This window comes from Hippocampus zosterae, chromosome 9 (assembly GCF_025434085.1).
Source record: "Hippocampus zosterae strain Florida chromosome 9, ASM2543408v3, whole genome shotgun sequence".
Lineage (NCBI taxonomy): Eukaryota > Metazoa > Chordata > Actinopteri > Syngnathiformes > Syngnathidae > Hippocampus > Hippocampus zosterae.
Window position 1 is genome coordinate 23,426,935 of NC_067459.1, and position 26,084 is coordinate 23,453,018.

A 26,084-nucleotide genomic window follows, 5' to 3' on the forward strand; every position below is an offset into this window, starting at 1 on the left:
GCCACGTGAAAGCCAATGCCATTTGGCAAAAAACAACAACAAAAAAAGATAAAACCCACCGATTTTTTTTTGGTGAAAATCTTTGGAATTCAAAGTTATTTGTATTTAAATGATGGGCGCTTGTTGTCGTTCAAAAGGTACCATCTGTTTCTCAGAGAACAAAATTATTTGCGTAATTTTTTCTCCACACTTTTAATTCCAAAATGTCTTCACTGTTATGTGTCCCAAATGAAATGTCATGATTGGTAACTTGGAACATGTATTCTGAAAAAGCATTTTTATGCCACTGAAAGGATATTCTATTTTATATTGTTTCAATACACGAGAGGGATTTGAGACCTGAAGTGCCAGGATGAGGCAGCCATTTCGCATTCACACAATAGCAGATAAGGGCACAGAAGATTGGATACATTCCACCGCAATCTTAAGGTCAGAATCCTGTGACCATTTGGGAAGTTATGGAACGTCATAAATCCAGTTATAACCTAGAGACCAACAATAGTGAGCATCGCGGGCTCACATAGATGATGTGCTAAAAGTCCAGCAGGAAGTGACGTCAACTAAACTTTGGTGCTTTTATGATTCACGCCGCTAACATCGTCTCATTTGGCCGCACAAAGTCCGTCCTGACTCAAGGATGCTAACCGACATGCTAACAGAGATCAACATTACAATCGCGTCCTGACTCAAGGATGCTAACTGACATGCTAACGAAGATCAACTTTACAATCGCAATGACCCCATTCCACATATTACACTCCATGGAAGGAAAATAAACTACCCTATCAAGGATTTTATTTTGGCATGTTACCATGATAACTGGAGACAATGTGCCATTCTGACCTAGAATGATATCTGAGTGTGTGTGTGTGTGTGTGTGGTGGGGGGGGGGGGGGGGAATCGCTGTGTGTTCAGAATGTTACAAATCCTACTTGAAGTGCTAAAATAACAATGTTAACCAACATAGGTGCGCTGACAAAAATGCTAACATAGGGATTCTAATTTAAGGATGCTAATGTAAAAATTATTGAAAAGATTCTAATGCTAAAGGAGGTTAATTGGCTAACGGACGTTCACAGAAAGACACTTAAGTAAAGAGGCCAATTTTTGGATGCTCAAATAAGTAGAAGTGTTTAAAAAAGGATGCTAAGAGAGCAAGCAGCCTTAATCATGCTAATGTAGGCTAATTTGAGGTTGCTAAAGCAGGTATGGCATAATTGCTTTAGCACTTTAGCACTTGCATTAAAGTGGCTGCTTACATAAGGATGCTAGCCTAATGATGCTAATATAAAAAAATTGTGATTGATAGGTCTTTTTCAGGGCAGATCGACAAACAGATTAGTAGCAGTCAGGGGGCGCTAACCGATAGTTGAAGCTGATATTCATTTGCAGTAAATTGATTAAAATCTTTTTCTGCACAGACACCATCTCGTCTCCGTTGTAGCTCCGAAAGCGGGAATTTTGCAGATCGCATTCTTCCCTTCGTTTTGTGTCAAGAATGCTGCTTATTAAACACAACTTTTGTGATGTCAATTATTGCTATTATTAGCAGCCTTGCCAAAAAAAAAAAGTGTGCACACCTAAGCCAAATAATTCTACCATGATGCAACACATCCGTCTGCAGTACTGCACGACAACACCCTTTTTCCACACACACGCGCAACCCACAGCGATTTCGCAAAGCTGGACCAGAGTGACAAAGTCTCTCTGATGTCGTTCCAACAGCAAGAAATGTTTTCCTCCCCCCCTCCTTTGAAAGTGTTTAGTTGCGAAAAGTTGCAGTGCACATGAACGCAACACAAACACACACCCAGTCAATGGGCCGGACTACAAATACATTGAACCCATTCAATGTTGTCTCGGAAAGATAACGCATTTTATAAGATGTAAGAAACCCAATTAATCAGTCGGTGATCCCAACAAGAGTCGCAGCCATTAAATGGTGGTCAACACCTGCTGTAGGGAAGACTTGTCACAAGAAGCACATTTCCGATTTTAATGGTTGTTTTTTCACCCTTTGCTTCTGGTTTGTAATAGCTAATGACTTAATGCACTGAAATGAACCCTGTGCTCTGCTGTCAAAATAATCGCTCGAGGGCTTGGAAAAGTCGTTAAAACATAGCAACCAAATCGCTCAATCTGCAACACTGACTTGTTTTTGAAAAGTAGCTCCTCTCTGTTCGCACCCATGTTGTTAGAGCCAGCAGTGCAGGTTTGAGAGCTTTGAAGCCCCTAAAAATAATCTTTTAAAAAACAAATTCATCTATAGAAAAGTGTGGCTCGCCCAGTCCTACCACTTTGATAATTTAACAAAGAAAAGATGATTCTTTATGACAAGAAGACAAGCTTTGTTGTTTCTTTCCACACAACAACACGCTGTACTTTTGTCAAGCCCTTTGGCTTCCCAATTACAAAAGTCACACTGGGTACCAAAAATTTGGTACAACTTGCACAAATGTTAATTGTAGTGTGAAAAATTCACGATTAACTGCAAGATATTTTACAAATGAATTATAGTTTTTGGATCCACTTTAGAACAAAAATGACAACCATTACGAAAAATAGGAGCGACTTTTCCAATCGTAGCAAATCAGAGCGGCTTTCTCGTACCGCAAAGCTCCAAAATTCCTCTCAAGTTCCCTCGGGGCACAATTTGACCACACGTGTTTACTATTTGTGTGTGTTGAGGGAAATCACACATTTGTAAGATCCAACAGTCATTTTTAGTCAAGTTAGTCATAACATGCTCTTTCATTCAATACAAACCAAAATATTAATTTGCTGAAGCTGAGGTCTAATTTTTCACGCCCACCCGAAGATCTCCCATGCCAAACTCCATTCATAAATGTGGTACTTTAAAGCAAAGAGACGGCATTGAAATCGCCTCTTGTGCGCAGGTTTAAAGTGTTAGTTTTCATAAAATCAGCGATGTCTTGCATCTATTTTAAGAAGATGTGTTCGCTTTGTACCACATGTCACTAATCGAGTTGCTCCAAAAAAAAACAGAGACCGCTGAAAAAAAAAACGTTGCATCCCGTTCTATGATTCGGTCGCAAACGTCATATTTCATTTTTCAAAGCGCGGTGGTGTATTTCAAGTTTGCCGAATCAAAGCCCCAAATAAGCTGCTTCGAAAGTTTTCCAAAACAACCACCGAGTGATTTAACTAATTCGAATAAAACGAGTATGAATGAAAACCAGCTTGGTTGTCAATGGGCATCGGTGGTGGGGGGCGGGGGGACGTAAGGCGGCTCCACCGAGGCAAACATGCAGAGAGGTGGACCGAACACAGCAAGCGAGCGTGGACGGGCTACCGGAGGCTCTCCCGGGTAGACTTTCGGGAAAGCTTTCCCGCCCTCGCGAGAACCTTCTGGAGAGTTCCGCCACGCAGAATCAACTCACCGATGGAGACGAGCTTGATGTTCTGGTTGTCCAGGAACTCGAGCGCCACCGAGACGTTCTCCAACTTCATCTGCCTGAAGTTGGGCCTGGGGTGACAGCGGCGATGCATCTTCTGGCGGCTCAGCACCTCCAGCAGGGCGATGAGCCGCAGGCCGTCGCCCAGGTCCAGCTGCAGGTCGACGATCCGCTTGTTGACGCACTTGAGGTGCTCGTTGATCCAGCGCGTAAAGGTGTTCTGCTGGATCTTCTTCCACGGTGCGTCCTCCGCCAGGTCCTTCTCCGTGGTGGGCATCTTGCTTCGCGCCGGGGACACACTGGGCACACGGGCTGGTTAAGCGGGCCGCTGCACGGTGCTGCTCCCTCCTCTAAAGGACGCCTCGACTCGGTCTGAACTTTCCTTTTGGATCCAAGCCGGAGTGACTGGCTCGGCCGGGTGCGTTCATGCGTCGTTTCCAAAAGTTGGAATTTACGTGACTTCAGCTGTTAGTTCGAGTCATCGACTTCGTTTGGGGTAGGACAAAGCGCTGATTTGAGAGCGTTTGTTGGTAAATGGTTGAAGGGCGTCACGGGACTTGCAAGCCACGGCGACACTCTGTGACGAATTCGCACACGTTTGGCTCAACGGCTTTGAGCCACTGATTGATACGGTTGCGTTGTGTCCCATTTCGGGATCAGACAATGAAGGCAACACCACTTTGGATGACGTTCGGCTTGTGGACAAAGATCGTCTATTATTAAGGTGAAGTAACACTATTTTTAAATATTTCCATGCATTTAGTTTCACACAGGACCTTGGAAACATCATACCAAAGTTTAAGGAGTTGCCGTGACGTCTTTATTTTTCTGTTTGCAATCCCAAAATTACTTTTGTGAAACATTTGGATAGCATTTATAGATACCAGGCGGGACGATCAATGTAATATCAATCACATCACATTTATGAATCGATTTTAATTTTACACACCATTCAATTGGCATTTTAAATTGAGCAAATATTACTTTTAGGGTTTAGGGTTAGGACTTAGGGTTCACATATAACTATATGTGTATGTATGTATTATATAACACATATAACTGGGGAGGCTGTAAATTTCCCCAGTGTGGGACGAATAAAGGATATCTTATCTTAATCATAAAGCCAGTGAAATCTTAATTGAAATGTGACTTCATTTAAACTCATTAAACATGAAATTATCCTTTTTTGTTTAAAAAAAAAATCAAATATATAATGTCTCTGTATGTGAAATTTAACTTGATCTAATTAGAATGAATTCCAGTTTTTACATTTTATTGGGTTAGCAAGTGTCAGCATGAACTATTCCCGAAACTTTCAGATAGTTCATCAAGTATAATTTGAACTGGACTTTTAAAGTACACAGCCAATGGAACTAGTAATTAACTAACATATCTTACATTTACTCAAACATAAAATTAACTTGATTCTTTATTTCACTGCCTTTGACTTGCAGTTTTAATTCAGTCTTTGCATTTCATGTTGTCAGCTATCGTCAACAAAATGCTTCTAATGGACCTTGCCGTTTGTTCAGTGACTTTCAAGTCAATCTTGCGATTTTGTGTCACACGCTACACGCGTTATCACTGTCTGGCTGTCTCTAAAAACGTCAAAGACAGATGTGTTTAGTGACCTCGGCTAGTACAAGCGCCCCTGCATGTTCGGCCTCGTGTTTTTATGACTTGCTCATCTCTCATTAAATGAATCAGGTGTGTGAATCAGGTGTGCTTGTTTGATTGTTCTTCGTTGATGTTTCCCACAGATGTTTTGGACTCTGAACACAACCCGAGAGAGTAATTGATTTGGCCAAATTGTCAAAATGAATAATGACACAGTTGTGGTGGGTCAGCTTGCTACAACTTTATTCCAAACATTTTCTCTGAATATCTCATATATATATATATATATACATATATATATATACCGACACACACACATACATACACCTCAACAGCACATCTACACCACTCCCCCCCGCCCCCATCCACGTGGTTAACATCTTTAACAAAATAGTTCTAGTAGCACGTCATTCGATAGCATTTTCATTTATTTTACAATTTTTCTCTCGCTCTCCCCGCATACTGTAGTGTTTCCCACGATAACTGTTCCTTTATGTTCTTCGTTTCAAACACGGATGTGACGAGACGCTACACAAACAGTGACACACGGCGATGCACAACCCCCACGTGTGCGCACACACACATATGCATGCAATTAAAAAAAAAAAAAGGTAAGTGGCCGCGCTCACGCTATGGTGCGACGGCATAAGGTCCTTTCGTTGACATGAACATTGGCGCTGGGATTTTGGAGACAAGTACACATGACGTTTACACAACAATGTCAATTTGACAACATGGACAGGAAGTCAAAAGTTGACGTGACCTGAGCAAAAGAGGTGAAGAAGTGGCTGACATGAAGTTGTTGTGAAAAAGAGATGATGTACATGAATTCATCAGGAAATTGAAATAGTTAATGTGAAGATGACCGAGTAGACCTGATGAAAGTTGATCAACTTGACAGTACGTTAACAAATTTAACATGCTGTTTTCCGAAAGCTGACAAATGATAAAGTGGGCATGAACTTAAAAAGTTGCCAACGTTAACATGACGTTGTCAAGAAGTTGACAAACTTGGCAAAAAAAAGGCATCAAGGTCATCAAGAATTTGAGAATCATTGACGATAAAATGACAAACTTGTTAGAATCTTGATCGAATCTGTCGGACAAACTTGACATGAAAGATGTTGACCAACTTGAGCGTAAACTAACAAAAGTTTGCTTAATTCACATTATCTTGGTGAGAAATTGGCGGAAAGGAAATTGGCCGGAATGGACATGAATTGACGCAAAAAAAAAAAAAAGTCAATTCAGAAGTTGACTGGCAGTACGCAGGAAGTCGACGAAGGTGACAGAAAGTCGACAAAGGCGTCAGGCGGGCCAAAGAGCATGGAATTGACGTAGGAGTCAACATGAATTTATCAAGTTTACGAGTACGTTGTGAAACCTGACAGTAAGTTAGGGGGGAAAAAAAATTAAACTTAGCAGGAAGTTAACATGGTTGACAAACTTGGCAATCGAAAAACCGGACGAAAAATGTCAGAACGTTGACATAAGTTGACAAAAAACGGTGACCAAGCTCACGTTGGAAAAAGGTGACCGAAAATTGACAAAGTGGACACATGCTTGACACCAATTCCATTTTTTAAAGTTGGAAGCAAGTTCATCAACAAAAAAAAAATAATAAAGTTGACAGTAATGTGTCAAAAGTTGACCGGGGGTGACGGAGAAGTTGACAAAAGTGAATGTGAAGTCAAATGTGAAATTAATCACATTGACAAAGATGACAAGATTTTTTTTTAAACTTGCTATTGAAGATGTGAAAATGGACACAAACGGCACAATGCTGACACGCAGGCAATCGTGTATGTGCGCGCACGCACGTGGGGTTGTGTGCACATACACACACACAAAATTCGGTGTTAAGTTACATTAGAAGAGGCCCTTTGACCCCCCCTTTTTGTGTGCCCTCAAAGTTAACATAGAAAACACTTTTTTTAAAACCATATTTAATCATTTGGTTTCAAGTTTAAAACCTCTCCCCTGCTCCCTCCAAAAGAAAATCAACGGAGAAAGCAAAAATAGAATAAAAAAAAAAAAAGAAAAAACAAAATGGCGACCATTTTAGCCGCCGTTAACAATGGCCAACTTCGAGAGGAGCCGAGCTTCCACAAAAGAACTCAAGCGAGGTCAAGCGTGACAAGCAATCATCAATGGATACATTCTGCACATTTTCTTGCTTTTTATGAAGGGAAAATTTTGTTGTTCAGATGACATGTTAGTCACCAAAATTCAGTGTCTCAACTCATTTTTTTTCATGATTGAATGTGAAATATGATGTTTTTACGAATATCGGGCAAGAGTTTGGTGGCTGAAAATTAAACTGTGGGAGGAAAAAAATATCACTGTAAAGAAGAAAAATCCCCCACCCCACAAAAAAGTAACATTGTCTTGCTTTTTATCAGAAACAGGTCTTTTTGGTGGTGTTTTTGTGAGAACATGTTTGCAATTGTGTTGGTACCAAAAACCATGCATCAGACAAAACTTATTTTGTGTGTGTGTGTAGGAGGGGGGGGGGGGGGGGGGGCATTTCCGGAAACCAACTTTTTTGGGTGGTTTTCTGATAACATGTTCACATGTTTATATATAAAACACTCAGCAAATTTTAGGGATTTCAACACTAAAAACAAAAAAAAACCCCCGAACTGTTCCGTGTTATCAGACAGGGCAAGAAAACGCAACTCCAAAAAGTCATGAATGAACGGCAACAGACACAATTGTGATCCCAGGCAGATTTTTTTGTGTGTATTTGTGGAAGCTCGGTTCGCGTGCCAGAAATTTGACCAAAACAATGAAGGAAAAACAAAAAACAAAATAGAGAGAGCACAGATGATTAAAAACAACACAAATAAACTAAACTTCCCGCCGCTCGACAAAATAAGTGTGAGAAACCACAACCTTTTGATATTCCCTCTACAATTATATACAATTTAACTTTATACAAGTGAAGCAGTGGTGCACTGCTCAAACAACGCCCGTATGTGTGTGTGTGTGAGTGTGTGTGTGTGCGTGCGCACGCTTTTCTGTAGGATTGTATGGTATCATCATTAACCTCCCACCTTGATCACGGGACATTGTCTGGCTCGCACAAGACCTGCCCGCCCCCCCCCCCCTAATAAACCGCGTGTGCGTGTGTGCGCGTTACACCGAGCGTTTTAGGCCGAGCTGCTCTTGGAGAGGTTGGGGTAGATGATGGCTGCCGTCACGGCGACCATCACTGCGATGACCGGCATCCAGGGGCTCCAACCGCCCTGTGCGGAGAGACAAAACACACACACGCATACGTACGCACAGATAATGCGTAGTCAGACATGCGTAAACACACAGTGACACGGACACAAATGACCACACACACACACACAAAGAAATTGAGGTTAGCAGGTTGCTTGTGGTGTTCGTTTTGCCCAACTCGGAAAAGAAAAGTGTGGAGTTGAACATTGAAAGACCCTCAAAGAGCATCAGTTTGTCTTTTGTTTTCTGCTTCCAATGGTACCCGCCGAGCACGTTAGTTCCAAAGGTGCCGTTTGGGCGAACAAAAGCAGTGGCATGAGTCACATTTAATGATGGCCGTCTTGTCAGGTTGAGTCACGTCTGACGCCTCATCCCGATGATGTCACCGGGTCGCGGATGAACAAGCGCGTCGTGGCGTGAAAGCGCCGACACACCTTACCAAATTATGACCTGAGAAAATCCCGACAAATTAATGCCGCGCCTTTCTCAAATGTCACAGAAGCCGGCGGGCCTTTGTCGATTGGACTTTTTTTTTTTTTTCTTGTGCGAATGCCACCAAGTTTTTTTTTCGTCATGGATGATTGCAAAACTGATTAGATTTGATTCCGGTGTAGAGGCAACTTTTTTCCTTGGAATAGAATGAAAATCGAGACTTTATTCTTTTAAAATGACAAGGCCTTTTCATTTGTCAAACGACATTCTTTAAAACATTGCACCATTGACCTTTAAAACGGGAAATCATTTTTCATTTCTTATCAAACGAGATTTGTTTTTCCCTTTGAGTGACAACACAATCTGGGCACCTTGAGGGTCTGCATGCATAAGAGAATAGAAAGGGTTTTCAAAAGGCAAAAGCAATCGAGCGAATTGGAAGAAAATAAAGCCAAGTGGAGACATGAGTCGGGCGCCGGGCGCATGCGTGAGAAAAAAAAAAAAAAAAGCCGAGGGAGACGCTGAGACAGTCGAGCGGCAAAATGGAACTCTGCTCCTTAAAATGACAAATGCATCGCGAAAAGCAAGAAGACCACGGGAGCACATTTTGGGGGCGCCGGCTTTCAGGAGCAGAGTTCCGAGTGTGTGATCCGTTCAAGAACACACACACACACACACAAAGATGTGTGCGCAGTGTCGGGATGAAGAAAGAATGGAAAGAAAATGTCCTGTTGGGACTTCAGGGCCAAACATGGCGATTGTCAAAACATCCAAAATAGATCGCAGCTGTCGTGAGAGGAGAGTTGCAAAAGTAGATGTTTGCCCCTGAATGCCACAAACCTCGGAACATTTTCGCATCCCAACGAAAGAGAGGAACCAAGTTTATCACCCCTTTCACACTGCAAAACCGGAAAAGTGGGCTTTCCCCCCCACCCCCACCTTTTTCATCCTTATGTAAAAGTGACACTGACGCGGAATGGAGGGACAAAGTCGACCCGGGAATTTTCTGCCAGCTGGGAGTACGTGTCTGAGGCGGGACTGCACCTTTGTGTCAGGGAGTGGCGTTGAACCCCTTTTGCATCAAAAGCAACTGTCACAACGGACGCTGATGTCGCCTATTTGCGTTGCTGTGTAAAAGCGCATAAGGCTGCGACATTATCCCATTTCGCTGGGTTCTGTATAAAAACATTCAACACCAGATCTCTAGTTGAAGGAGCATAGAAAGAAAGAGTAGCTGCTTTCACACAGAGAGCCTACAAAATCGACCCAAACGTGCAGACATTTTTGTAGATTGAAATTTTGCAGGGTTTCTGTGAGGTGTCAAATGCGACAGACACAGAGAGAGAGAGAGAGAGAGAGAGAGAGAGAGAGAGAGAGAGAGAGAGAGAGAGAGAGAGAGAGAGAGAGAGAGAGAGGGAGAGAGAGAGGGAGAGAGGGAGGGAGAGAGGGAGGGAGAGAGGGAGAGAGGGAGAGAGGGAGAGAGGGAGAGAGGGAGAGAGAGAGAGAGAGAGGGAGAGAGGAGGCCTTAAATCTGATGCATGAATTTGCAGGACCTCCGTGTGAAAATAGGCTCCGCCCTCTCTTGCTCCAGATTTAAACTTTTACACAAAGATTCTACAAAACTGTGTAGCCGTAGTGGCATTTGGTCCACTTGGCTTTTCACACAAAACCCAGCAAAATGGGATGTGACCACAACACAGCAAACCAGCATCAGGTTTTGATGTAAAATAGTCGTTGGGTATTTGCTTACAACGAAATGGCCCCCCCCCCTCCCCCCCACCCGCCTCTGCATTTGCGTGAATGGAGGTGCTGTCCCGCCTCTGTTGCGGCTTCGTTACTCCTTCAGGTGGCGGAAAACTGGCAGGAAGACGTGATCCGACCAACCCGTGTCAGCAATCTGCAAAAGAGGCGGGGTGTAAAAAATCTGCCTTTAAAAAGTTTCAAAAGGAGCGCTGGAAGTGAGACAGACGGCGGCATTGGGGAGACGGACACACATGTCGTCGGCGTGTACCTTTCTACCACAACTGGCCGAAACACCAGTAGAGCAGAGCCAGGACAAGGCCCATGAATATGGCTTGGACAGGCTGCAGTATGGATGGCTAATTTTTTGGGGGGGTTGGGGGTGGGGGTCAAGGGGAGGAGAGGGATAAGAAGTAATCAGCCACAAATCAAAACAAACATGGGGGGGGGGACGCAGTAGCGGTGGTGAGGGAGGGAGGCAGAAAAAAGGATGGGGTGGGGGGTGCAAAGCAATGTCTCTGAATCATGACAAAGCTGGCCAGCTATCAATGCTAGCGACTCCACCGCTAACAACTAGCCTAAAATATGTGGGACACTTACGGATAAACGTTTGTTCAAAGTTTTCCAGCGAATCGTTATTTTAATGACATCAGCGCCACTTTTGAATGAGACAAAGACAATTGCGGCAAAGTCGGTGTCGAGTGGCTTTTTCTGACGCTACGCTTGACAGAAGAGGTGAAATAGGCTTGAAATAGAAACCTCAGTTTACCAACAATTCTGTTCAGGAAAAAAAAATCTGAAAAGAAAAATTACCTTTCTGATTACACACCATTTCACTTCAAGAAAGTTTTTTTTGGGGGGCACAAAATGGCTGCCACCTCCCAGAATGCGGCGCAGCTTTGACACGGGTGGGTAACCCCAATCAACAATGGACACGCCTACCCAAAAACGGACAAGTTGACACTGCGCAGTGTAATTTCATCATCATAAACTGTCTTTTCACCTCTCTATGTTGCACGGATTTGAATTTTAGCTAAAAACGGACAGACTGGATTATCATTCATATCGAAAGGAAATCTCAAAGCGTTCTGGTTTGAGAACCTGAAAAACGGTCATTCCGTTACTTGAGGCTCCACTATACATTCTGTTTTTTTCAAGAATTCTTTCTTCAAAATAAAAAATCTTTCTCAATGCAATTGCGGGCATCGATTTGATTATTCGCGGTCGGCCCTGGTCCCTAATAATACCCGTTCCAATAGCAGGGCTCTACCCCCCCCCACCCCCCCATTGTGACTTTTCAGCAAAACGACTTTCTTCAGCATTCTAATGAGCTCAAATGCCCTTGGCGTGAGGGGGCTTTACGATGCCACCTGTTACTTTGCCATGACCGTGGACAGAGACTGGCGGAAAATTGCCATATGGTAGTCATTTACCAATAAATGATGTCAGTGTGGGAGCCGTTTGTTTATTTGGCCGCGTGATTGTGTTTATCCGAGCTAAACATCCTGATGTGGGGTCAGAAGAGGAGGAAGCTGAAGCAGGGGAGGGTGGTGGGGAATAGGGGGTGGCGGGCGTCGAACTAGCGTCTGCTTTACTTCAGCCGAGGCGAGGCCGTGAGGCAGCAACACGTCACCTCGGCTTGCCACGCTACTTATGATTGCCGTGTGTGTTTGTGCTGCTGCAATCGCTTGGCGGCGGCGGTTATGATTGTCGTTACGTGTGATTGGGTTCATGGTTTAAGACGTCAGTGGTACCTCCAAATATGCAAGTTGAAAACGCCGCCAAAAACGTTTCAGATTTAATGTTCACGTGAAATAAGCGTATTGTTTTGTCTGCTTAGTTTGATGACGTTTGTTGTATGTTTTTGCTCTTTTGCACTTTCACCTGATTTCATCCCACTTAGGTGGTTTCTCTTGAGTTTTCGGCAAGTTGTCAAATTGTCGTCTTTTTTTTTTTTGCTGTATTTTGTCAGATTTTTATCTCCCAGATTTGTCCATATATTGGTCAGTTTTTAAAAACAGTTGATTGGATGCTACTTTGCGGATTTTCGTTTATCGCGGGTGGGTTTTGGTCCCCATTAACCGCGATAAACGAGGGATTACTGTATAAGCTTTTCTGTTTGTTTTTTTTGCTGTATTATGTCAGATTTTATCTCCCAGATTTGTCCATAAATTGGTCAGTTTTTAAAAACAGTTGATTGGACGCTACTTTGCAGATTTTCGTTTATCGCGGGTGGGTTTTGGTCCCCATTAACCGCGATAAACGAGGGATTACTGTATAAGCTTTTCTGTTTGTTTTTTTTGCTGTATTATGTCAGATTTTATCTCCCAGATTTGTCCATAAATTGGTCAGTTTTTAAAAACAGTTGATTGGACGCTACTTTGCGGATTTTCGTTTATCGCGGGTGGGTTTTGGTCCCCATTAACCGCGATAAACGAGGGATTACTGTATAAGCTTTTCTGTTTGTTTTTTTTTGCTGTATTATGTCAGATTTTATCTCCCAGATTTGTCCATAAATTGGTCAGTTTTTAAAAACAGTTGATTGGATGCTACTTTGCGGATTTTCGTTTATCGCGGGTGGGTTTTGGTCCCCATTAACCGCGATAAACGAGGGATTACTGTATAAGCTTTTCTGTTTGTTTTTTTTGCTGTATTATGTCAGATTTTATCTCCCAGATTTGTCCATAAATTGGTCAGTTTTTAAAACCAGTTGATTGGACGCTACTTTGCAGATTTTCGTTTATCGCGGGTGGGTTTTGGTCCCCATTAACCGCGATAAACGAGGGATTACTGTATAAGCTTTTCTGTTTGTTTTTTTTGCTGTATTATGTCAGATTTTATCTCCCAGATTTGTCCATAAATTGGTCAGTTTTTAAAAACAGTTGATTGGACGCTACTTTGCGGATTTTCGTTTATCGCGGGTGGGTTTTGGTCCCCATTAACCGCGATAAACGAGGGATTACTGTATAAGCTTTTCTGTTTGTTTTTTTTTGCTGTATTATGTCAGATTTTATCTCCCAGATTTGTCCATAAATTGGTCAGTTTTTAAAAACAGTTGATTGGACGCTACTTTGCAGATTTTCGTTTATCGCGGGTGGGTTTTGGTCCCCATTAACCGCGATAAACGAGGGATTACTGTATAAGCTTTTCTGTTTGTTTTTTTTGCTGTATTATGTCAGATTTTATCTCCCAGATTTGTCCATAAATTGGTCAGTTTTTAAAAACAGTTGATTGGACGCTACTTTGCGGATTTTCGTTTATCGCGGGTGGGTTTTGGTCCCCATTAACCGCGATAAACGAGGGATTACTGTGTAAGTTTTTCTGTTTTTTTTTTTTTTGCTTGTCATCACATTTTCAAAGTGATTTGTTCTTATTTTGCCCAATTTTTCATGATTTATATGGGGGGCTAGGTGTTGGTCATGTTTTAGTCAGGTTATATTTGTCAGTACCTTCTTTGTCAAATTTGTAAAAGTCCGTTTTTGGTCAATTTTGGGAGTGGGGGAGGGTTTTAGTTTAGGGGGTCAGATAAGGCATCACATTTTTCGTCTTACTTTTTAGCCACATTTTTGGTGTTTTTCAGATTTTTTAAATTTTGAGTGGGGGGGGGGGTTGTTTCCAGTTTTTCACTTTTTTTTGTTTACATTTTTGTCAGTAACGATTTAGTGTTTAACGCTTTACTGCTGAGTTGCCAAGTCTTACGACAAACTGCTGAATCTATTATCCCACATATACATATATTATTAGACTGTACATTATGCACGATGCTTCCTAAAATGTAAGTTATAATTGCAAGGGATCAAATGTTGTATTGAAACGGCGTCCGACATCACAGAACGGACTGTGGACAACCTTCAGAGGTACCACTGTTATGACCACTGGTGCGACACACAAACAAAGACATACACACACAACCTGATGTTTCTGCTGCAAATTAACAACATAAAACCAGCAGGGAAACATCAAGAAGCAAAACCAAATAACAGCTGCGGATGATGGCTCATTTTTCCCCATTTGTACCTGCGCAGCAGGTGTCCGTGTGGGTGCATGTGTGCGCTCACAGAGCTGTTCTTGTTCTGCAGCCGCTTCAGGTTGCTCCTGCACTGCTCCAGCTCCCGGTGGATGTTTGTCTTCTCCTGCTCCGTCCTCTCGTAGCGCTGACGGAGGTCCGACAACTGCGACTGCATATCTTCGTACTGCGACACACACACCCATGCCGGTAAACGTGTCGTAAACGTGTTCTGTCATAGTTGAGACTTGACAGCCGGTGCGTACCTCTTTCTGCAGAGAGTCCGTGCGGTCGTGGGCCTGGTCCAGCTGGTTCTTCAGCCGGCTCTCGTCCTGCAGGTGCCGGTTTTCCAAAGAACCCAGCTCGCCCTGCAAAACCTCTTTCCGCTTCTCTAGGGACTCCAGACTGTTGCTGAGGACGAGACTCTGAGCCCTGGTGCTGCAGAGAGACACACACACACACAAAAAGTCAAATTTAGTTCAATCACATTTTTCACAAAACATTTTTTTAGCGTTTATGTTGCTAAAAGTAGAACAAGGAACCAAAAGAACAACCAGAAACAACCAAAAAACTTGTCATAGCTAAACACAAATGCAGTTCTTCATAAAATCTTCCCAAAATACAAAAAAAAAACATCTTTAACTGATAGCACATTTGCTTTTCACATGAGGTGACACTAGTTACAATTTTAGGGGGGGGGGGGGGGTCTAAGTCTCATCAACTACTTGCAATTTTTGGGCTTTGTTTTGAGAGTCTTGGTCCCCCTAAACCTCGCAAATCGCGAGTGTTCACCGTCGCCAAATGGACTGAGGTGAGTGAGTGAGTGTACCTGCACAGTTCGGCCTCCAGGCGGTGCAGATTATCTGTAAGGGTTGTCCTTTCCTCCCTCAGGCTGTCACAGTCCTGCTGCAAAGACGCACACCGCTGCTGCAGCGTCGCACATTCCACTAGGACGAAGCGAAGCAAGACACACTTGTTTAGACACAACGAGGCACCTAATCCACATGAGAAAATTGTCATGGCACCCCACCCAAACACGATACCAACATAATCCATCCATCCATTTTCTGAACCGCTTAATCCTCACTAGGGTGGCGGGGGGTGCTGGAGCCTACCAGCCGTCTTCGGGCAGTAGGCGGGGGACACCCTGGATCAGTTGCCAGCCAATCGCAGGGCACACAGAGACGAACAACCTCACAACTAGGGACAATTTAGAGCGTTCAATCAGCCTGCCACGCATATTTTTGGAATGTGGGAGGAAACCGGAGCACCCGGAGAAAACCCACGCAGGACCGGGGAGAACATGCAAACTCCACACAGGGAGGCCGGAGCTGGAATCGAACCCGGTACCTCTGCACTGTGAAGCCGACGTGCTAACCACTGGACTACCGGGCCGCCCACCAACATAATGTGGACACTAAATACATTGACTTGTGAGTGCGCCAACAAACGATATTTATGAAGGAGACTGTCGCAACTGCTCGGTAAGCCGCAGTAATACTAGTCATTCTTTGTATAGGATAAATAATATGCCTGTGAGTATTATCATACCTGTCAACATTTTGCTTAACGTTTTATATCTAGGTATGCAACACTAATGGCAAATTTGCAATATTAAAATTGCCACGATAGTCATTGCCATGTCACGGTATTAAAAGTACGTGTTTGACTGTCGCATACTTTGCAGGTGACTGGCGTTGCTGCGTTGCAGCTGCTGCTCCGCAAAGTCTTCCTGCAGCCGGCTGATCTCCTCCTCGTACTTGGCGGCCGTGCTCCTCCAGCGCTCCAGCTCGCAGCGCACGCTGCCGAGGTCCTCCTGCAAGGCGGCGATGTCCCGCTCCCGCTCGGCCGTGGCCGCCTCCGCGGCGTGCCGCAGGACGAGGATCTGTGACCCCCAGAACGACGCACAAGGGGCGTGAATTCTTTTGTGAGGAGACGTGACGAGCGCGGGGGTGCCTTACCTCCTCCTGCGCGGAGTAGAGATCCTCTCTGGTGCTACAAATGGTGTTCTCCCTCTGCTCTCTCAGAGCCTCCATGTCGGCCTGCAGCTTCCCAAGCTGAGCTATACGATGCACCAAACAAACAAAACAGTAGTTGAACCAGAAGTCCAGTTCTTCGGAGAGCAACAGCAAACAAAGGAGGAAAGAAGAAGCAAACTGTAGAAGGAAGCATTTCTGAGTAAGGAACCATGGAGGATTTTATTTTAGAATGTTTTTGCATTGCTTTCCTAATATTTGTGTATTTTACATCAAATATTATTGTGTTTTTGGCAAATATTTTAATGTGTCTAATATTTTGTATTTTACACCTCATGTTTTGTATTTTTTTCTAATATTTACTTATTTTTCACGTCATATTTTTACTTTGAATTATTTTCTCTTTTGTCATATTTTTACATTTTTCCACCAATAGTTTTAATGTTGACTCAAATGTTTGCATTTTTTTCCCATTTTTCAACCCTCACCTGTATACAGTATTAACAAATTTGAAATAGGTCTCATAATTTATACTATTTTCTAATTGTAAATTGTTAGTTTGGCTATTCTATATATCAGCGTTTTTGACGTAATATACATTTTTCCCAGATGTTTACATTTTTCCTCTTTTTTAAAAAAAATCAAATATTCACCAATGAACATCTTCATATTGCTCACGACCATCGTGACAGAACATTTCCGTACCGTTTCATCTCTACTTGCATGACAGTAAATTGGGAATGGTTTGGATTTCCATTATTTCCCACAATGCTATTTCCACCTGAACAAGTTGTACTGTGTGCGAATACGAACTCTGCAGGTACTGGATCTGTTTAGTCGACTCCTCCGTCTGTTTCGAGTTATTCCTCCTCTCCTCCTCCAGCAGAGCTACACACACACACACACACACACATACAAATCATTATTTCGAATTGGCTAGAATACAGATTCTGATGATTATAATTTATTTGTTCACCTTGAAGCTCCAGACATTTCTGTTTGCCGGTGTTGGATAATTCCTGGGCCTCCAGAAGCTCCCTGTGGAGGTGGTGGATGACCTGCTCCGTATCGCCGGGCTCCAAGCCGGCCCGAAGCAACTCGGCTACAAAAAACAAAAAAACAAAAAGGATCAACCTAAATGTGACTTTAAATTTCAACTAACTAATGACGCCCTGACAGCACTTGGTAGCTCCTTCAGCCAGAGACTGTTACACCCGCGCTGCAAGAAGGAGAGATACCGACGCTTGTTCCTACCGACTGCTGTCAGGCTGATGAATAAAAAATAACAATCATAATAATAATAATAATTATAATTAAATGATGTGAAGGTAAATTGTAAATAGTACTGCGATTTATCCATTGTGTTCATATTGTATTTAATTGAAAGATGTTTGTTGTTGTTTTTTTTTTCTCTTCTTTCTACATACATTCTTGCTGCTGGAGGCTGTAAATTTCCCCATTGTGGGACAAATAAAGGATATCTTATCTTATCTTATCTTAATACTTACAGTGGAATACGACTATTATTTGAATAATATAAAATAGTGCATGTTGCCATTGGCACCTTTGAGCAGAGAGACTCTGTTGAGAGGTTCGTTGAGCTCCTGATCATCCATGTTGCCGTCTGTAACACAGGTTGCATTCATCATTTTTTAGGAGTTAATAGATATTCAGTCCATTTCAATTGCCGATTTCAAATTCATGGTTCATAAATAACTCACTCTTAAAGTTAAAGAGGAAAAAAACACCAAGAACTGAAAAACATTTTATGACATCTATGTCATAAAAATGAGGTTGCGGAATAGAATGACATGGATTGAGGTAGTTTGGCTGACCTGACGTGTCGTCACTGCTGCGGTCTTTGCTGGGGCTCAGCGTATCCGACATGTCTGACTCTTTGGCATCCATCTGGTTTCCTGCGGACACACGCACACATGCTTTAATTCACATCTTCCTGAGGCAGGTAGAAGAGCATTTGGTGGACAAGACCTCATAATTAGGGTTAATGTAGCAGTGAATGCCTATAAGCAAGGCTTTGCACCGATTGTGTGGTGCCAGCAAAGTATTCTACAGAATCAGCCTTTTACACTCTGCTGTCTGTCTGGCAATTTACACTGCCTTTAATATTAGCATTTGTACACCTTTTGGGTGGGTTCAGCGTTCTGTTCTGAAATGGACTGACAGAGTCCGTAACAGCCCAGAGATACCAAAATATGGCCATTTTTCAGGGTAATCAAAGTCAAAAATGATATTTAATCCCGCCATTTACTTGCAATACGCAGAAGTCATCTCACAATGTGATTTGGGGAACAACAATGTTTACTTTTGAGTCGATCCGGGCTGGTCAGGATGTCGTCTCCTGCCGTCTGGTTGTTCTGCAGGTGGGCAACTAATAGACGCGCACACAAAACGGATGCCGTGTAGCAGCAATTGTGCAATTCCGAAAAATAATCCCTCCCCTAAAAAAAAATTCTCACCATCAAAGTTGGCCAGTTTGTGGATGGACGAACTGACTGCTTCCTTCAACTGCTTCACTGCTGCAGATACAACAGAAACAAAGTAAGCAAGCAAGGGTCAGTCAAGTTATCATCATCCATTGCTGCCATTTGTGGGGTTGGGGTGTGTGCGTGTGTGTATGTTGGGGGGTCGGGGGGGGGGGGGGGAGGGGGGTTCAGACAGCAATCTGAATGCAATGACAATGGGCAACATCTCAAACTAAATACAGTCTTTGGACTAAACCATAACCAGAAAAGTATTCCAAACATTCTGTTCACTTGTAAAATTAGATTTTTCTTCAATAGGTGGGCCAATAAATTAATGGTTTCATACTTTTCAAGCGCACAAGAGCTGACATTTCAACTTTTCATGAATGGTACAGATGTGGTAAATTGCATATTTCTATGAGCATATTCACTGATGTTAGGATATTTTATTTTTTTTTTTCATTTCTCCATCTAACAAGAGTAAGCTTTTAATTTGAGGGCTTTTGTTTTATTATGAAAGAAAAAATCTGCTTCCAAAGTTTTTTTTTCTTTTTATCAAAACTGATAAAAATGCTCCAAACTAAATGTTTGGGAGATGAGCATGCAAAGGAAATTCCCCATTCCTTCCAATGCTGGTGAAGAATCCGAGTGGATGAGTCTGGGTGCAAAGAAGGGCCAAAGAAATAGGATGGGGGGCGGGGGCCTCAAAAGAGGAAGAAGGATGATGGCGAAGAAGAGCGTATGAAGATGAAAAAGAGCGCAAAGATGTATTTGTACTCACGCGGACACTCGATCAACTGTTGGATTCGAGTGGTGTCCCCTCCACTGTTGTTAATGTGACAGTTGTCTGACAGAAACACAAGAGACTGGAGTTACTTCGGCCACTTGTCCGTTGCGTCTCCTCTCAAGACAGAAGCTTGGGCGAGCCCGAAGATGAGACAGCGGGCGGCCATTTGGAAAGGACGAACACGCAAGCCGAGCGCCACAGAGAAGATCAGAGCGGAAAGACGTGGAAGTTCAAAATCGCGGGATGAGAACTGGAAGTGGATAGACCGAGCGCAGACAGAAAGACGGCTCAAGTGACAAAACCAAATACAAACTGCCAATCGACAAACAAAACTACGTGTAGTCACTCCACAATGTGTCGTTTACACTTGTCCCCAGTGATGCTTTTTTTTTTTTTTTTACAATGACTAATTTTACTTTTCTCAGCGAAGGCATCTGACACATTTCTCCAAGGTAATCCTCCCCCCTTCCACTCGACATGTGATTGCTTGACCATGTCGTGTGTCCGTGTTTATTTTCAAGGGAGCTATGCCACATAATTGTTTGGCAGACACTGCCTCTTGTCATTTTGTCAAATTCTTTGCCCTCAAAATCTTTTTTTCGACAACTAGACTCTGATGTGGTCACTCCACAATGTTGTGTGCATCCACAATTATGTTCCAGCGTATTTCTTCCTCCCAGTCTGCCTCGTATCTTTTTGCATTTCTCCATAACAGACGTTTTAACTGTGTTATATAGAGAAGCCTTAAGATAGAAGTGTCATTTGTTCCGTGACAAGGCTCGCACGGGAAGATAATTCAACCATTTTGAGAAGGGAGCAACAAGTGGATCTGTACTGCAAAATTATCTTCATGTACAGGTGAAATGAAGCATTCATCATAAAACCACCGCTACCATCCAAATCTCCTCCAACTGCTCCATCGTCAGTGTCTGTATCGTCATCATCCTCATCCTCCTCTTCCACACGGCTTTTAGGCGGCTCCGAGTTCGGCTGGTACTCGACGGGCCGGTCCTCTGCGGGAGCCACCATTTCAGGGGAGGCTTCGTCTTCATCTGTCACGTGACCACATCACACAAACGACGATTTGCACAGGGGCCCTTCGCCAGGTGGCGGCCAAGTGCGCAGTGTCGGTGTAGCGGGTCAGGCACCATGAGCATTTCCGTGAGCCGATTCAAACACCAGACGCCACCCGAGAAGCATTTGAAAATCCGCCCAGAAACTCCAGAAAGCACAAACGCGTCACATAGAGAACCCGCACACCCTTTCCTGTCATTCTTGAGGACAAATAAATCAATCCAGCTTGTCCCAAGTTGTGCCACTTGAACCGTGAAGAGCAGGAAGAACAAAACGTCACGGATAGCATCACACAGATGAAGAAAGACGGACACCGGCATGCAATCCGAAATGGAACTTGGTGAACGTGGGCGGTTGTCATGCAGGACGTGCGGGTGAGCAGAGGGGCCAGACAAAAGACACAGGGACTCACCCAGACTGTTGTTTTCCTTAACGTTTTTCTCCTGGAGCTGCTCTAAACGCACTGTGGACAACAACAGCAAGGGAAAGAGGCTTTGACTCGCTTAACCCGGAGCTGTTTGCGCATTCGGTGGCAGGGGCCTTTTCATGGAATGGATGTGTTGTGTGTTCATATACCAATTTCATTGGTCATTTATATTAATTTCACATTGTTTCTGTAAGTTAAACTACAGTTATTCTCTGTTCAACATTATTTTCATACGTTTGGGCGCCAGGGATCATTTCCTTGCTTTGGTTTTCATATGATTTGTTTTTATTCAAACATTTGGGAATGGATTAATAACCAAGGTACCACTGCGTGCTGTGATGAGGGGAGGAGCTTAATCTTGTCTGCACATAGCCTTGTGAACAAGGAAAGAAAAAAATGGCTTGATGGGGATTTTTGCTTTTGTGGCAGGACTGGCCAAAGGTTTCAAATATGTACTTTGGCTCATAAATTGGGGAGACACCCATCTAGTTTTCCTTTTGAAGTGAGCGACTGACATAAAATACGTTTTCTGCACGATACTAATTTATCGGGACCCTCCTGTATATGGTAGATAACATGTCATTATTTTCCCCCGCAAATGTGGTGATATAACTTTGAGGCAATGTGCGAGTACCCTGCAGGGCAGCGAGCCTCTCGTTGGTGAAGTCATTGTCGGCCTGCAGCGCCTCGATGCGGGCCTGGAGAACCTGCTCCTTCTCCTCCATCTCCTCGATACGCAGCTCCAGCTCCCTCTTCTCCGAAGCCCCCCGCTGAGTCAGCTCCTCTTGGCGGCCCTCCGCTGCCTGCCGTAGGGAATTCACCTATTAGTCAAAATTATTTAAAGAGCATACCACTGGCAGATTTTAGAACTAAAAAGAAACTCTAAAATGGATGAGCTGCCATTGGAGTGAGGCCAGAACAATCACGGGCTCCCTATTACGTGCTCCAGTTAAGAGGCAAGCATTAGCATTTTGAAGCAACTGAGCCATTTCAGGGAGGACTGCATCACATCTGCTTTCATACCTGTGAAACCATGAAGAGACCTCACCTTGATTTTGTCAGTGAGCTCTTTGATCTCATTGACGGCAATGTTGTACTTATTGGCCAGCTCCCTCAGCTCCTCCTGGCCCCGCTCGGACATTTCCTTCAGGTGAGTGCACTCGTCCTCCGTGTTGCTGAGCGAGCGCTGCAGGCCGCGGCAATGACAAACAACTTTAACGAGCTAGCTTTGTGACTGTGTGCCGTTGCCGGGCGGATTGGGGGTCGCACCTCCACCTCCGACAGCTTCCTGACCACCTCGATCTTTTCCTGCAGGACCCGCCGGAGAGACTCCTTGGCTGTGGTCTCGTAGTTGTGTTTGTCCTCCTGAAGGGCCAGCAGCTCCTTACGAATGCCATCCTCTGTCTGGGACTGACAGTGGACGCCCAAAATACACTTAGGTTCATAATCGTGTCCGCATGAGGTGACAATGTGGACACACCACGAGAGGGGGGGGGGGGGGGGGGGTCGAGAAAGTGGGAGCAAGAGTGTGTGAATGTAAGCATGAATCACCTTAGAGTAGGCCTGCAGCTGACTGCCCATCACCTCTAGTCTGGACAACAGACGGTCTTCATCAATCAGAGCCTGACAAAGGAATAGTGTTTGGGTCCATCCATCTATGCTTCCATCCATCCACGCATACACCTGAAGAGGTGTTTCCTACCTGCCAGCTGCTCTCTGAGGCCTCCTGAGTTGTGGAGAGCAGACGCTGCAGCGTGGCAAGCTTCTGCTCCAGCATCTGCTCTCGGTGTAAGGCCTCCTGTAGCATAGACAGAACCTGAATACCACCCTCTCAGTTCACAAAAATCATGTTAAATTCTAAGCAATTTGCATATCTTCTGCATTCACTAAATCTGGTTTATTTTTATTGTTATTAACGACAAAAACATCACCACTTCAATCTATCAAACTGAAAAGAATGCAATGTTGACTTGAGTAGAATATTCGTGAATATTACATTTCTTTTTCGTTTTTCTTTCAAGTTGGAGGAGATGAAGCAGCTCATTGGCTTTGAGGTGTAATATTAAGCGGTGACCAGCAGGTGTCGCTGTGTTACCTGTAAATACTGGGAGAGCTGGAACAGTTCCTGAGAATACATGCTGGGAGTGTTGGCTGCCACCTAGAAAACACACACACACACACACACAGATAGTTTAACACTGAAATACATTTTCACTCAGATACATGCATTCCCAAATTGGAGAACCAATCATTTGTCATGGGGCCTTTGCACCACTTTATACTCATGTTATATTTAAACTCAATGGGAAAATTTTGGGGAACAAAATCCATCCTCAGGATTTTGCCAACTTCATTAAATTATGGCTCTCCATAGTGTGATTACTTGGATGCAGTAACAAAAGTGAAACAGTCTACTTAGAAATTGGGCCTCGCTGAGAGAATCTAACGTCGCTTAATTATTAGAGAAGTGGTTCAACTGTAGTCACACATGCTACATTCCCCAGACAGGTTAAGCTGGGGGGGCTGTTGCTCCGATGTTTGGAAGACACAGAGCAGACTAGCTCAACTCTACATTGTAACTTTTACACCAACGCTGAGAGGACATGGACACTCACTCAACCCACTCATGGAAATATGTGGGGGGAAAGACTGGAAGCAATCTACACATTCCTCACATCAGCTGACCACTCCACACAATTTGTGTGTGTGTGTGTCTGCATCAGTGAGGCGCAAACACAGACACAAGAGTGAGTGAGAGAAATCGCGGTCAAGTGTGTGGCAGCACAACAGGACACATCAAGCACATTGCGTCCTTTACCTTGTCTAAAGGCAGCGGCAGCGGAGCCTGGATGACACTGCAAAGACAGAGGAGCACAACTTGGTGGAAACAGAATGGAGGAGAACATACGGAAATAATAATGTTGCCAGTCTTATTATTCTTGGCAAACACACCTTTGGTTCTCTTGAGTGCTGGTAAAAGTGCATGCGCAGCATATATATGGACAGCGGAACCTCAAAGGTCAAGAGGTCCAGGAAAAGATAAGGTTTTTTTTCATCATTTATTCTAAAATGGTCATCGATTCATATTCAAGTTTAAGTCTTGGATTGAAAACTGTCTATATATTTTGTACATTATTTAAAAATAGGGCAGTGCATATTAATGAACATATACTGTACATATAAATATGCCAACATTAGCCAATGGCTACTTTCCATCTGCACTCTCTGCATTGCTTTTTGAAAAATAGTGCAGTAAAAATACAGAGCTTTTCCCTCATATGATGAATCGCTGTGATTAATAATCATCATCATAAATAACATTGCAGTGCTATGACAGTGGCCTAAAAGCAGATGAAGGTGATGATTAGGTAGAGTTATGTCGGAGAGAAAAAGGTGACTCTGCGCAACACAAGATTCGTCTGTTAATGTGTAACCCGCAGCAAACAACACCAGAAACAACTATGAGGAAATACAACAATCCGTTCTCTGGCTCACCTATGTTAAATTGGATTTCCGTTTTAAGGCGACGGAATTATGTCAGCTGTTAAAAGACTGAATACATAAATCAGTGCAGCGTTACACGCTGTCACATTTGCTGTATTGGGGAACAGATACAGCATTTGAACATTAATTGAATTGAATACAACTTTATTGTCAACAACGCAAAGTCCAATAAAAGTCTGTGACATGCTCGTTACCTGTCTTGTCTTCTTGCTGCGTTTAGCGGATGTTGGATCGCAAACTGACCCGGTGCAGGGGTCAAACTTCACGCTCTCTATCTACGCCTGACCGACTCGCTGAGATTGCTTACTTGATTTTTCCGAGAAGCCAATTCCCCACGCAACAAACCTTCTCTCTTTACACCCTCAGAAGCTCATTCACCAGCTACAAAATAAACTGATGGTCTTCCGTGAACTTGTGCTAGCTCCACCCCTCTAGATGAGCAGTGCGAGGAAACAAGCGCGCCTCATGACTAAAGCTCACTTGGGGGCGGTGAGGCTGAAAGGAGGCCGATTAACTCATCAGGTGTAAGAGTGCCTCCAGTGGACTCTACACATAGGAGTCAGCGCTGGGGGGTGGGAGGGCACAATTCAAAACAACAAGAATCACGGCAGCTGATAGGAAAAACTCATCTCTTTTATTGACTGATGTTTAGCGAGTTTTTACATCAATTGGTGTTTGATAGGGATGGGTGATTTAATTGATTTTACCCGATAATAGTTTATTTCTTAGGGCGAGCTATTTTTTAAAATATTTTTTTTCAGGACCTTTAGAGTTCAAAGCATGTCGCTGCTGATGTGCCCTGATTACACAAACATAGAGAGGAGCTAGCTTGTAAACAGACAGTCAATGTTGCATGACATGATTTGATGGCTCATTTTATGTTAAATTGGTGAACAACTAAAATGTTCATAATTTATTAAGAAGTGCGTTGAGATAGACGTTTTGAAAAATGGAGAAAAAAAATCCAAGAGGATAGAGTTCTTTTCAGATGTGAGAAAAAAAAAAATATTATTTTTAAGCCATGTCAAAGCTTCATGGATCCGTGTTGGTACTCACTCGCTTCGTCGGCGTGCCTCCATCCCATCGGGCAGGAAGAGTTTGATTGTTGACACGATGCAGCCATGTGTGACTGGAGACACACAACAACAACAACATTTTTAAAACATAGCACCAAAAACACAACCGCTTATCGCGACAGTACTCCAGCTGTCTGGCGCAGCTAACCTGACAGCTTTCAGCTTCATTCAGATCGCATACATGCCTGTGAGTATTGTTATCCATTTGCTCTACATTATTCACTATCTTGCCAATGAGGGCTAGTGAAAGGCGCGTAGAATTTGGATTTTTGTTCGCACTGCTGCCAGACAGCTCTGAGGTTCTGCGTTCAAATATGG

The 26,084-nt window shown here is 43.5% G+C and overlaps 2 protein-coding genes and 1 long non-coding RNA gene across 19 annotated transcripts in view; 1 reads left to right on the forward strand and 2 right to left on the reverse strand.

Annotated features, from left to right (window-relative positions):
- Nucleotides 1–3,988, reverse strand: part of LOC127607767 (filamin-B) — a 34,037-nt gene extending 30,049 nt beyond the window's left edge. The window contains exon 1 of one of the 3 annotated variants that reach the window (XM_052076393.1): nucleotides 3,402–3,977. In XM_052076393.1, coding sequence (XP_051932353.1) covers nucleotides 3,402–3,693 — 292 coding nt within the window. In that variant the 5' untranslated portion in view covers nucleotides 3,694–3,977. Of the gene's footprint in view, nucleotides 1–3,401 lie in introns of all 3 variants that reach the window. The other 2 variants (XM_052076394.1, XM_052076395.1) reach the window with 2 other exon arrangements.
- Nucleotides 3,989–7,529: 3,541 nt separating this feature from the next.
- The window catches only part of slmapa (sarcolemma associated protein a), a 28,969-nt gene continuing 10,414 nt past the window's right edge, over nucleotides 7,530–26,084 (reverse strand). For 4 of the 15 annotated variants that reach the window (XM_052076396.1, XM_052076407.1, XM_052076410.1 and 1 more), the window contains exons 3-25: nucleotides 25,747–25,819; nucleotides 24,005–24,041; nucleotides 23,282–23,344; nucleotides 22,889–22,984; nucleotides 22,738–22,809; nucleotides 22,456–22,596; nucleotides 22,235–22,372; nucleotides 21,821–21,989; nucleotides 21,172–21,222; nucleotides 20,579–20,737; nucleotides 19,680–19,745; nucleotides 18,893–18,952; nucleotides 18,739–18,804; nucleotides 18,251–18,331; nucleotides 17,980–18,039; nucleotides 17,392–17,517; nucleotides 17,229–17,303; nucleotides 16,401–16,501; nucleotides 16,120–16,324; nucleotides 15,269–15,386; nucleotides 14,706–14,877; nucleotides 14,492–14,626; nucleotides 7,530–8,281 (exon numbers count right to left, since the gene is read on the reverse strand). In XM_052076396.1, coding sequence (XP_051932356.1) covers nucleotides 8,186–8,281; nucleotides 14,492–14,626; nucleotides 14,706–14,877; nucleotides 15,269–15,386; nucleotides 16,120–16,324; nucleotides 16,401–16,501; nucleotides 17,229–17,303; nucleotides 17,392–17,517; nucleotides 17,980–18,039; nucleotides 18,251–18,331; nucleotides 18,739–18,804; nucleotides 18,893–18,952; nucleotides 19,680–19,745; nucleotides 20,579–20,737; nucleotides 21,172–21,222; nucleotides 21,821–21,989; nucleotides 22,235–22,372; nucleotides 22,456–22,596; nucleotides 22,738–22,809; nucleotides 22,889–22,984; nucleotides 23,282–23,344; nucleotides 24,005–24,041; nucleotides 25,747–25,819 — 2,360 coding nt within the window. In that variant the 3' untranslated portion in view covers nucleotides 7,530–8,185. Of the gene's footprint in view, nucleotides 8,282–10,125; nucleotides 10,591–10,704; nucleotides 10,793–14,491; nucleotides 14,627–14,705; nucleotides 14,878–15,268; nucleotides 15,387–16,119; nucleotides 16,325–16,400; nucleotides 16,502–17,228; nucleotides 17,304–17,391; nucleotides 17,518–17,979; nucleotides 18,040–18,250; nucleotides 18,332–18,738; nucleotides 18,805–18,892; nucleotides 18,953–19,679; nucleotides 19,746–20,578; nucleotides 20,738–21,171; nucleotides 21,223–21,820; nucleotides 21,990–22,234; nucleotides 22,373–22,455; nucleotides 22,597–22,737; nucleotides 22,810–22,888; nucleotides 22,985–23,281; nucleotides 23,345–24,004; nucleotides 24,042–24,884; nucleotides 25,078–25,746; nucleotides 25,820–26,084 lie in introns of those variants that run through there. The other 11 variants (XM_052076397.1, XM_052076398.1, XM_052076400.1 and 8 more) reach the window with 11 other exon arrangements.
- Nucleotides 9,735–10,406, forward strand: LOC127607784 (uncharacterized). The gene is made up of 2 exons (XR_007964147.1): nucleotides 9,735–10,010; nucleotides 10,169–10,406. It is a non-coding gene; the product is annotated as an uncharacterized LOC127607784 (long non-coding RNA).